This window comes from Lupinus angustifolius, chromosome LG13 (genome assembly GCF_001865875.1).
Source record: "Lupinus angustifolius cultivar Tanjil chromosome LG13, LupAngTanjil_v1.0, whole genome shotgun sequence".
Classification (NCBI taxonomy): Eukaryota; Viridiplantae; Streptophyta; class Magnoliopsida; order Fabales; family Fabaceae; genus Lupinus; species Lupinus angustifolius.
Window position 1 is genome coordinate 9,781,494 of NC_032021.1, and position 12,783 is coordinate 9,794,276.

At 35.6% G+C, this 12,783-nt stretch overlaps 2 protein-coding genes across 5 annotated transcripts in view; one reads left to right on the forward strand and one right to left on the reverse strand.

Moving 5' to 3' along the window:
* On the reverse strand, window positions 1,155-9,877 carry LOC109325698. Its single transcript, XM_019558217.1, has 2 exons — window positions 9,387-9,877; window positions 1,155-1,464 (listed from the first exon to the last, which is right to left on the reverse strand). Exons 1-2 carry the CDS (start codon window positions 9,815-9,817, stop codon window positions 1,359-1,361), a joined length of 537 nt encoding a protein of 178 aa, XP_019413762.1. The 5' UTR covers window positions 9,818-9,877; the 3' UTR covers window positions 1,155-1,358.
* Window positions 10,754-12,783, forward strand: part of LOC109325697 (RNA-binding protein 2-like) — a 6,648-nt gene continuing 4,618 nt past the window's right edge. For 2 of the 4 annotated variants that reach the window (XM_019558213.1, XM_019558216.1), the window contains exon 1: window positions 10,756-11,018. In XM_019558213.1, the coding sequence (XP_019413758.1) occupies window positions 10,919-11,018 (100 nt within the window). In that variant the 5' untranslated portion in view covers window positions 10,756-10,918. Of the gene's footprint in view, window positions 11,019-12,783 lie in introns of all 4 variants that reach the window. The other 2 variants (XM_019558215.1, XM_019558214.1) reach the window with 2 other exon arrangements.

Below are 12,783 nucleotides of genomic sequence, written 5' to 3' on the forward strand. Positions count from 1 at the left end.
CATTTTTCTGTACACCAAGGGTGTACATTTAGTGGAAAATGAAAATTAATCATTTTTGAGACATAGAGATGACATATATGGATTTTGGCACTATATATCAGAAACGTTTTTCCTATAGATACTTGTGTTGGGAATTCTTCCTAATTAATGTGGAAGCATAACCAATAAACTATGGTACATGAACCGTTGGGAATTTCCCAACAACTTGTTATCAATTGACATCATATGTCTAAGCAATAAGTTATATACCACGTATGCTGGCTTAGTATTACTAACTTACACAATGCATGAAAACCCTTTGGAAAGAGGACATTAAGATTATATTCAAAAGTTTGAAGATAAAGAATATGAGATAACCTAAGCTGAATATACTATACTTATATGTCATGATGAATACTATAAGGAAGTTGGTATAATAGTATAAGACTTCATTTCATCTCTAGAAGTATTAAAAGTCAAAATTTGATTGCTAAGAACAACCCTTGTTAAGGACAGTCACACACCGAAGAGAATTAGTTCCATACCAATAATGTGAGGCAATGGATAAGATCATCTGTCCCATAATTTTCCTGTCCACATGTCTCAACCAATCACTTTTCACAAAATAATATTAAAATATTAATTTCTGTTTTATAATTTTTCTTTTTAAATAAATGGTATTTTCTCATTGACTTGTGACACAAAGTAAAACATGAATGAGGACATGTGATCATCATCCTGAAATAATACTCTTTGTAGTACTGAAAAAGTACCATAAGACTTAGGGATGGCAACGAGCGGCGCAGGTAGTGCTTTTTCGTGTCCAAACCCACAACATTTGTAAATAACAAAGTGTAAATACCATTTTTCCCAAAGCTATAAGCTATTCCAATAACTCAGATATCATTGTGTCTTAATTTTTTACCAAAAACCTATTCCTCCCATCTTTATTTAACAAATTTTAACCAGTTGCATAATTAGTTTTAAATTGAGGTTATTGATATTTCAATTTGTATAGTAACATCTTTTAAACTCAATCATAATTTTATTTTTTTTATGTAAAATTGATTAATCAATAAGTAGTTTGGATGAACATTCGTTCAAATCCATAAAAATAGGGGGAATTTTTCTATAACCCTACCTTGCTTGAAGAGTACCCTTATAGAAAATACCTATGTTTCAAACCAAAAAAATATATATACCAAAGTTCAAATAGCCATACCCCTAATTTTGACATTCAATTCTTAGGTGCAAAATCTCCCAACATTCAATTAACTTCACAACAATATGTAACAATGCCATCATATGTATAAGCTAATTGCACTATTTTCAACAACAAATCAAGTCATTATATATTTGGCTTATAGAAAGCAAAATGACTATGGTCCTCCAAGTACAGCATTCTCAATGTCTTCCCTGCTCAAAGCATAACTAAACTTCCTCTCTACATCTTTTTCAAGATTACCAGGTCCACTCTTCAAATACCTGCACCAAATTAAACTAGTTAACGTCCACAAGGAGAACATTGCAACCCACAATTTCTATTATCCATTAATATTGGTTCTAAGGGAATGCCATCATGATCCTTTAAAATAAGCAATTACAAAGGTTTTTAGTTTTTACATCCAAACTTGTTAGAAGACCAACGATTTTTTCAGGCATACAACTTACTTCATGTTGAAACAAAGAAAGAAATGCAGAAAAACAGAATGACGAAAAGCAGAATGAAGAAGAAGAATTAGAGAAATGAAATTACAGAGATTGTTAAGAAAGATAGAGTAGTGTTTGTATGTAAGCAACTTGCATTCAATGAACAACCCAATGGGTTATTTATACACATTACTATTTTTAGAATAACTAACTTTAACCGCTTTCTAATTATAGCAAGTTCTAACTAAATTCCAACTAACTTTGAATTACTAACTTTCTAACATCCTTCCTTAATTCAAAGTTTCATACAGCAAGTTGTTTTAAGAACACAAAAATGAAAATCACGAAGAAGAAAAAAAAATCCATCCTTCCTCAACCAAGCCAAATTGCTTCAAGCTTTAACCACACCTAGCATTGTTCTCATCTTCTCAAATCTATCTCCCTTTAGTGGCTTTGTCATAGCATCTGCAATTTGTAGTTCTGTTTTACAATGAATTAGCTCAACCTTCTTCTTGCTAACTTGATCCCTCAAGAAGTGGAATCTGGTTTCAATGTGTTTGCTTCTTCCATGGCTAACTGGATTTTTGGCTAAGTTTATTGCTGACTTGTTGTCAACTCTTAACTCAATCTTCATGTCTTCAACACACTTTAATTCTGTCATTAGAGAGGTTAACCATAAGCCTTGACAAGCAGCATTGCAAGCTGCAATGTACTCAGCTTCACAAGTTGAAAGTGCCACTACTTCTTGTTTCTTGGAACTCCATGAGATTGGAGCACCATTAACAAAGAAAGCATAACCAGATGTGCTCCTTCTGTCCTCCTTATCCCCGCACCAATCAGAGTCTGAAAATCCAACTAGTTGTAGCTCATTTTCTTTCTGGTTTGGAAACAGAATGCCATAGTTCATAGTCCCTTTTAGGTACCTCATGATTCTCTTTGCTGCTGTCATATGTTGCTGATTAGGATTGGCCATGTGCCTACTTATTACTCCTGCACCATAAGCTAGATCAGGTCTGCTATGACACACAAACCTGAGACATCCTACAATTTGTCGAAAAAGAGTTGCATCCACTGATTTGTTGTTTGTTGGATTGCCTGATTGCATACTCCCTTCAACTGGAATCAAGACAGGGTTGCAATTCTGCATCTTGAATCTCTCCAGAATTTCTGTCACATATCTCCTCTGGTGCATGATGATTCCTTTATCTGTTTTTACAAACTCAATTCCTAGAAAGTATGCCAATTCTCCTAAGTCTGTCATTTCAAACTCAGAGTTGAGCTTTCCTTTTAGCTTCATGATCTCATCTTCATTACTTCCTGTGATGACCAGATCATCTACATAGAGGCATAGTAGGATCACTTCATTTGTTGCAGTGATGCATACATAGACTCCATGTTCTACTGTGCATTTGGTGAAGCCAATTGATGCTAGGAAGGAATCTATTCTTTTATTCCAGGCTCTAGGAGCCTGCTTTAATCCATACAAGGCTCTTCTAAGCCTTAGCACTTTATCATCTTTCCCTGCTATTTCAAATCCAGGAGGTTGGGTGATGTACACAACTTCAAGAGGCCCATTCAAGAAGGCACTCTTGACATCAAGCTGCCACAACTTCCAATCATTTCTACTTGCCAGAGCCACAATTAGCCTCACAGTTTCAAATCTGGCAACAGGGGCAAACACCTCTGAGTAGTCATATCCTTCTCTTTGCATATACCCTTTTGCCACTAATCTGGCTTTGTGTTTGGAGATGCTTCCATCAGGTCTGCATTTTACCTTATATACCCACTTTACTGCAATAGGGTTCTTGTCTGTTGGTAGGTTAGCTAGTTCCCAAGTGTTGTTTTTCTCAATTGACTTAATCTCATCCTCCATAGCCCTGATCCAGACTTCTTCCTTGATTGCTTGACTAAAGGTAATTGGTTCAGCTTCAGCCATGAGTGCAAAGTGGATTAAGTCACCTTCTTCTGTAACTGCATCATCTGCTAGCATCTCGAATTCACTAAGTCTTGCTGGTCTGCTTCTTGCTCTTGTAGGTCTAGATTCACCACTTTCTGAGCCTGAGATTGTGTTTGTTGCCTGTATGCTCTCATGCTCTTCTTCTATGGGCACTGTGATCACTGCTTCTTTGTGTTCAATCTTCTTGAGAATGTCATTCCAAGTACTCATCTCATCAAACTTGACATCCCTGCTGAAAGCTATTTGCTTTGTCACAGGATTGAGTAGTTTGTATGATCCAGTTGAGTTGTAGCCAACAAAAATCATCAACTCACCTTTATCATCTAGTTTCCTTCTGATCTGGTCTGGTATATGTCTATAGCACATAGAACCAAACACTTTTAGGTGTTTCACTGAAGGTTTCTTCCCTGTCCATACCTCCTCAAGAACCATATTGTTGAGCTTTTGTGTAAGACATCTGTTGAGAACATGTGTTGCTGTTGTTACTGCTTCACCCCATAGATGAGACTTTTGCACTTGAGCATACATCTCACCATATTCATCACTGTCCTGTTTCTTCTCTCAGCTAACCCATTGTTTTGTGGAGTGTATGGAGAGGTGACTTCATGAATTATGCCATTGTCTTCACAGAATTTCTCAACTTCTCTTGATGTGAATTCCCCTCCTCCATCTGTTCTGAGTATTTTGATTTGTTTACCAAATTGCCTTTCTACCATTGCTTTGTATCTTACTATGTTGGCAAAGACTTCACTTTTTGCCTTAATGAGATAGATCCACATCTTCCTACTGAACTCATCTATGAAGGAGACAAAATACCTGTTTCCTCCTAATGTAGGCACTTTCATAGGTCCACACACATCTGAGTACACTACATGTAATGTATCTAAGGCTCTTTCTTGTGAGTAATTGCTGAAAGAGGTCCTAGTCAATTTACCTGTGATGCAGCTTTCACAATCAGGTTGCTTAACCTTGATTTCTGGCAAACCACTTACCATATCTCTTGACCTTAGTAATCCAAGATCTCTGAAGTTGAGGTGACCATATCTCAGATGCCACAACCAAGTTTCATCATCCTTGGTTGTTGCATTTAGACATTGAGTGTTCCCAGAATTTCCTGCTCCTAACTTGACTTGGAAGGTTCTGTTTCTTGTTAATGGAGCTTTCAAAATCTTCCTCTTTTGGTCATCATAGATTGTCATAAAGCCATTCAGAAGCTGCATAGTGAGTCCTTTTTCGTGCAACTGGCCAATGCTGATCAAGTTAGTCTTCATCTCAGGAACAAATAGTACATCACTTATGTATGCTCTCCTCCCATTTGCCATGGTCAGGGGAACATCACCTGTTCCTCCAGCTGTAATGACTCTGTGGTCTGCAAATTTCACCTTACTCTGCCTTGTTGGATCAAAGTTCACCAACCATTCTCTCTTTCCTGTCATGTGGTTGGAGCATCCTGAATCTAGGTACCATGTATCACTTCCTGTACTCAGATTGCTTGTTGTCATCATTAATTGAACAGCAATATCACCAGAGTCTTCATCATCCTCCTTGACAAGGTTGGCTTCTGATTCTTGCCTTCCATAATGATGGTTCTTGTTAGGTGCTTGACACTCAGATGAGAAGTGTCCAATTTTGTCACAGTTAAAACACCTAATTCTCTTTCTGTCTATCCTTTTCTTCCAAGTCTTGACCTGTTTTCCTCCATCTCTCTTATTGAATGTCTCTCCAGGATCAGTATTGAGGTCATTGCTAGCTTGTGAGAATTTTCTTGGGCCATTTCTCTGTTCAAAGCTTTTCCCTCGATTCTTGTTGAAAGTCTTTACAAATTGAGGTCCTTTCTTGAATGTTTAAGCCTGCAAAGCTTGATGAGAAGATCTATCTGCTCCCCTTTCATTCATTCTCTGTTCATGGGCCTCAAGTGACCCCTGAAGCTCCTCAACCTTCATTCTTTCAACTTTACCTGATTCCTCAATGGCCACCACAACATGGTCAAACCTTGGTGCCACTGTCCTTAGAATCTTATCTACTATTGTGGCATCATCCATCTTTTCTCCACATGACTTCATGCTATTGGTGTGAGTGATTATTCTTGTAAAGAACTTAGAGATTTTCTCACTTTCCTCCATTTGCATAAGTTCATACGTTCTCCTCATGCTGCAATCTTATCTTCTTTAATTGAGCAGCACCAGCATAGTGCTTCTCAAGAGTTTCCCAGGCTTCTTTAGAAGTTGCAGAACCTGCAATCTTCTCAAAGTGTGCATTATCAACTGCTTGGTGAATGATGCACAAGGCCTTGCAGTCTTTCCTTTTACTTTGCTTGTACTCATTCCTCTGAACTTCAGTAGCTCCTTCTTCCAGAATTGAGAACCCATCTTCTACGATTTCAGCCACATCTTGGCAGCCAAAAATGGCTTTCATCTGGATACACCATCTTGCCCAATTCGATCCATCCAAGATTGGTAATTTTGTTGCAAAATTTCCAGTGGTTTGTGCCATGTCTTTGCAGCAGAATAGAGAGTGATTTTGGATCTTTAAAGCTCTTGATACCAAATGTTGAAACAAAGAAAGAAATGCAGAAAAACAGAATGAAGAAAAGCAGAATGAAGAAGAAGAATTAGAGAAATGAAATTAGAGAGATTGTTAAGAAAGATAAAGTAGTGTTTGTATGTAAGCAACTTGCATTCAATGAACAACCCAATGGGTTATTTATACACATTACTATTTTTAGAATAACTAACTTTAACAGCTTTCTAATTATAGCAAGTTCTAACTAAATTCCAACTAACTTTGAATTACTAACTTTCTAACACTTTACAATCAGTTTCTTATATGGCTTAGTGAAATGTAAAGCATCAATGCTAACAATAGCAGCCACACAAAAATGCTAGACAAAGTTTACTTTTGTATTTAACCAGACAATATCTTCAAAGACTTGCCTCAAATTGACAAAATCTCCCAGTGAAACCACCAGCACTAGTTCTTCAAGAATTGAATACACAAACTAAGTGATTTTTCTTCCCCATTTGTTTTAAAGATATTGTTATTTAGCTCTACAACTTCCATCAATGGAAACAAAAATCATTCATATGTTCCATTTTCAAACTTCCAGACTACCACATCCTCTTCAATCTTATAGAATCGAGAAGCATAAACCTGCAATAATCAACCTCAAATCTTTCTAATTTCAACATTGGTCTTTTAAAAAAAATGCAAAATATTAATTTCTGTACTCTCTTTAAATCAGAAACAAAAGTTTATATTCTCGTTAAAAGGGTAGCTCAAGGCACGAGGATTAGTTCTCCTCATTAACCACTTAAAATATATTCTTAAGTGGATATATCTAATTTTTTAAGCAAGACATGGGTGTATTGATATGTCCATACTGGAATAGTGTTTGATCTGTAACTGGTTGTGTTTATTTGTTTGCACCTGAAATTTTAACATTGGTTGTCTTACTTTGTTGCTAGCAAAATCATTTAGCTTGCTAAATATTTTCAGCCTTTCTTTAGAAGATGCTTCTGATGGACAAATGTATAAGTTATCCTTTTATCATAAAAAGAAAGGGAAAAGAGCATGTCACAGTTCACCTTTTAGCTCTGTAGTTACTATTATTCATCTTATGCCTAGATCTCTGGTTTTTGCAATATTGGCTCATTATCATAATAATATAGGATAAATATTAAATGGGTTGACAAAATAATATAAAAAAGGGCGGCCCAGTACACGAGACTCCCACTAAGTAGGGTCTGAGGAGGGTAGATGTACACAACCTTACCTCTGCAAAGCGGAGAGACTATTTTTAGGATTTGAACTTGTGACTTCATGATCACTAAGCAACAACTTTATCATGCGTCAAGCTCAACCTCTTGGTTGACAAAATAATATAAATCAATTAAATTCAGTTGTTTGCTTCAATCCACTAAACTAAGTCACTGACCCTACCTAGTTGCTTGTTGTTTGTTTGCTTCAATCCACTATTAAATGGCATTGTTCGGCAATGTGGACTTATAGCTTTTCAAGTAGTGTTTTTCTTGACTTAAATTGAATGGAGCTTTTAGCTTCTAAAAGGGAGTTTGTAGCGTTTGAAATCTATCTTGTTTGTAGCGTTTGAAATCTATCTTGTTTGTAGCGTTTGAAATATATCTTATTTGTAGCGTTTGAAATCTATCTTTTAGAAAGCTACTTCAAGTAGCTTCTCAAAAACCAAGAACTTTCAATAGTTTATTTATCAGTTTTATCCTTTTAAAATTTATCGAATTACTTTAATTATACCACACTAAAATACCTAGTAGTAATTATAAATTAATTATGAATAACTAAAGAAATAAATAATTATAAAATTAATAATTATTACAGATAATTACTAATAATTTTACCAAATTATGTAGATAATTAAATAAATAATTATAAATTTACTAATAAATTTATCAAATTACTAATAATTATTTATTTAATTATCTACATATTTAGTTAGCTCAATTAATAATTATAAATTAAGTAATTAATAACTGAACAAATAGTAAATAACTATTATATGTCTTTTTAGTCATTTAACAAGTTTCATCTAGTTTCACAACTAGTTCAATAAGCTACATACATATCTACATGTTTCTAGTTACATTCGTAGCAAGCTACAAGGTAGTTTTGCCAAACATAACCAATATCACTACAAAGCATCTATCACCCCAAAAGAATCACTAGAAATCACCTTTGACTCAAAAAGGCAACATGCTACAGTTAACAAAATTGCAGCAGCAAAACAATAACTGCCTACCAATTAAAAAACACGGTATGAACTTTCTGTAGACTGTAAGTCTGTAACCATGATTAGCAGTATTGAAGTTTCACCCAAATTCTTAGTTGAAAAGTTCAGATTTTCTAGAGATTTTGTTCCATGCACATTTTACTTTTTGATAAAATAATGCATCTTTTAGTTTAACATTTGACATTGTAAAAGAAATTAAGGATCGTTAACCAAAAAAATATTAAATATTTGTTCGAAGTAGCAACCAATGAAAGGGGAGATAAAGGACATGAAATGTGATTTTGGGTTCATAACAGAGCAGTAGAGCAAACAGTGGAAATAATTACAGATAGTTGAAGATATCAGGATTCAGGAATCATGTAAACCAGACCACTGTAAGTTCCAATCTCACGGTTCATAATTAGGACTGTGAAGTCTTCAACCATCTTCATTCTATATCCAATCAAGAACACACATTCGAAATAATATCTTATGCAAGATTAATTTTGTGATATTGTATTTGATCTTTGACCTAATGCTTTTGCCAGGAACAACAAAAACTATAGCATAAATATCAACAGTGATCCTATATTAGGAATACAACTCACGTTCTATTCCATCCTATTCTAACACATCTATCAAATGCTACCTTAGTTTCAGGTTCGACAAAGGTAAACATAAGCAAAACTCAACTATAAAATGGGCAGATCAGCGTACGAGGCTCCCACTTAGTAGGGTTTGGGAATGGTTGATATAAGCAGCCTTACCCGTGCAAGCGAAGACTGTTTCCAGGATTTAAACCTGTAACCTCATCACTAAGCAACAACTTTACCGTTGTGTCAAGCTCACCCTCTAAGCAAAACTTAACTATATAGTTGAAATTCAAATTCTTGAAAAAATCCCAAGTAGGACATCATTCCTCAACAAACCCATTCAACCATTTCAAACCACACAAAAGTGGGTTGCAACTTATACACACAAATTAACTCAAACAGAAAGAGTGCATAACACAAATCACAAAAAAAACATAAACTAAGCCAAGAACAACAGAAAACAAACCTTATGTAGAGGTCAGTGAGATCCAAAGAAAGCTGAGCATGCCAATCACGGTTATGCACAAGCCACTTAGCCCTATCATCATTGCTCTGGTGAAACCCAAGGCTCTTAAGCCATGCCTCAATGCAAGGCAAGCTATGTGAATATAAAGGCTTATTCTTTTCTGGAAGCTTCTGAATCCACTCATCTACTTCTTCTTCTGGTAACACACCTTCTTTTTCATCACCTTCTTCTGCATCAGGGGACTTGCAGAAAATTTGAGTTGTAGTGGTGATTATGGGTTTTCTGGGTGAAATTGAAAGTGGGTAGGGGCATGGAAGGGATTTGGAGAAATGGGTATGGTGAAAAAATGGAAATTGGGAAGATGAAGAGATTGAAGAAGGAAAGAGTGAGACATTGGTGTATGTGAATGTTGAGGATAAAATGGTGGACATGTCTTATTGATGTTTTTATTTTTTGATTGCTACTTTGGTTATTTATGTGATGAGTTTGTTTGGATGGGGTTGGAAGAAAAGAAAGAATTAAAAAAGAAAGTAGGAGATGAAGTGTAACTATTTTAGTTAAACTTTTGTTATCTATTTTAGTTAGTATAGTGTTATTAATATTTAGTGGGTTTCAAAAGTAGCCAAATTTATATGTATATATATTATAACCATAGTAAATATAATAAATTGTATACAAAATTATTATTATTTATGACATGTACTTAATTATTGTAATGACATGATCATATTATAAGTTAAAAGCAATTGTGAAACTCTATCCTCTTTCATTCTCATCTATAATTAACTTAGAATTTATATTTATATTTTAATTATATAGTATATATTATGTTGTCTCTCATGAGTCATATAAAATGTTAAAAAATATTAATTGGACTCGAATTTAGTATTTTTGTGGATGGTTTTAAGTTTTTCTAATTTTCTGGACATCAAATTGATATAATTGAGTGACCAAATAAGTCTTCATTCACTAAATAAAGACCAGCCTTTTGAGAGTCCATTATGAAAGAAAAAATTATTTAGGATCAATAATGTAAATCTGATTCACTAAATTGAATTAAAATTTCATGCATAATCGACCATGTTGAATTGAATCATTCTGATTTTAATGCAAAACAAGTTAGATAAGAGACTCAGGTTGACTAGATATCCAATCTACGGTTCAACCGGTTAAACTAGTCAAACTGAACATAATTTTTATTAAAAAGGAAAAAAGAAAACATTTGTGTCTAACATAATTTCAAATGCAAAGAAATATCAAGATTACCTATGGTAACATTTTCATGGATTAATTTATTTATTTTCCAATTATAATACACAAAATTATATGGATAAATTATAATCACATTACCTATGCCAAACAAATGATTATTTTCTTCCTAACATTTACCTATACATTATTTTCCTATAGGCTGTTGCTCTTGTAGAAGGTGCTAGCTAGTTCAGTCTTGTCCAGTCCTAAGCCAGAAGAAGCAGCAGTAGCAGGCGCACCACCCACCTAGGGTTTCTTCCGTTCGCCGTTCTTCCACAATCATGACGGATGGCTTCTGGAACCACCACCACCAGCCACCGCAGCAGCCGCCGCCCCTTCTTCCCCATCCCGGCATTCTCAAACGACCCCGTACCGAATATGGTTCGTTCTTAATCCATTTTTTACGTATTTTGTCAAATTCGAAGCACTTTGTATTTTAGACTTAGGCATTGCCATAGGGTTTATAATTTCTTGATGTCTCTCTTGCTTCAATTTTTTTCATATTCAATCCTTATGGCTTTGATTCATGTTTTCATATTCAATCCTTATGGCACAATTGAATCTAGCAATCTTCGTAATTTTCCTTTTTTTTAAGTTCTGTTTGTAAATCTAAGTACAATGGTCTGATTTGAATTGGGATTTTACATTTGTTTAATGGTGAGTCTGCCTGCAGAAGAGCAGAACGAATAAGCTCTAATCACCCGATCTGGGGCTCAGCTACTTAAACATTAAACTAGTTTGGACACAATGATAAAAACTAACCTTGTAGGTGTACTTGCATATGCACACCAATAGTTGTTGTAGCCTGCTATGATTGCAAAATGGTAATGAGGTTGGATGTAATGATGACCCATCAATTTCCTCCTTTATTTTACCCAACCCATTATGTTCCCTCGGCAGAGCCCAACCCCAACAGAACTTGGCAGCGCAAAGGCCACCATATGAATTGAGGAAGCAGTTTTGCTGCAGGGAACATGGGAGTGACCAAATCAGTTAGATCAACCTCCAATAGCTGGCATTAAAAATGTTGTACCAATCACCAGCAAGCCCCTGATTACCCAGCAGGAAATCCACTAATGAAAATCACTAAAACATGAACAACGACAACAATAGCTGGAAGAGGAAGCAGAGTTTGCAACTGAGGGTTCCCTTTAACTCCACTGGATGTTTTCCTGCTCAACTTCTTCTAAAGGGAATGAACCTCCGACAATCACACCATCACTTTAGGGTCCTTCACCTTCACCAACAAACCCTTTGGGCTCAGCACAAAATCCTTGGTTCCATGTTGTAAGAGAATGAAGAAAACTAAGAAGAGAGAAGAGAGAAAGAGAGAGAGAGCAGTTATTGTAACTAACTCTTAGTTAGTTATTTTCTATTTCTGAATTCTTAATTGATGAGTGCTTACTCAATCCTTTTTATAGGAGAATAGAGGCACAACTGTTTCTTACAATCAGTTTTGCCAATTGGCAATATTAACTACTCTAATATACCCCCCTGAAAAGGAACTCCCCTTTTCCTATGCCTTACTAGAGTACAATGAAGAAACAACAACAAATTTAGATACACATTTTAGTTAGGGACAAGGCATCTGTCACTCTAAGGGATTTTCTCATTGAAAGGAACTTGGATGTTGACAGAGGCTTTGTTAGGACATCTGCAGTTTGATGTTCTGATGGAATATGCTTTACTTGAAGAGCCTTTGATTGGATTCTGTCTCTTACAAAGAACAGGTCCAGTTCAATGTGCTTTGTCCTGTTGTGAAGGACAGGATTGTGAGCCATAGCAACAGTGCTAAGGTTATCACAGAGAACCAGAGGGGTTTGATATTTGTATTGTAACTCTGAGAAAAGAGATTCAATCCAGATCACTTCTTGAGTAGCCAGAGCCAAGCTTCTGTACTCAGCCTCTGTACTTGACCTAGAAATGGTTTGTTGCTTCTTTGACCACCAAGTGACAACATTTGGTCCAACAAAGATGCAAGCTCCTGAGATGGACTTTCTGTCATCAAGGTCTGAGGCCCAATCAGCATCACAGCAAGCTATGATAGGAATAGGAGTAGAAGAAACAGCATGCTGGATGTGTAGACCTAAGGAGGAAGACCCTTGTAAGTATCTCAGGATTCTCTTCACTGCACTCCAGTGCTGAA

Bases quoted from the DNA above. Each gene is read 5' to 3' on its own strand.
- LOC109325698 (XM_019558217.1), bottom strand. From the start codon at position 9,817: ATGTCCACCATTTTATCCTCAACATTCACATACACCAATGTCTCACTC. The intron at 1,465-9,386 runs GTTTGTTTTCTG...AATTTGGTGCAG, and splicing joins CTCACTGACCTCTACATAAG to GTATTTGAAGAGTGGACCTG.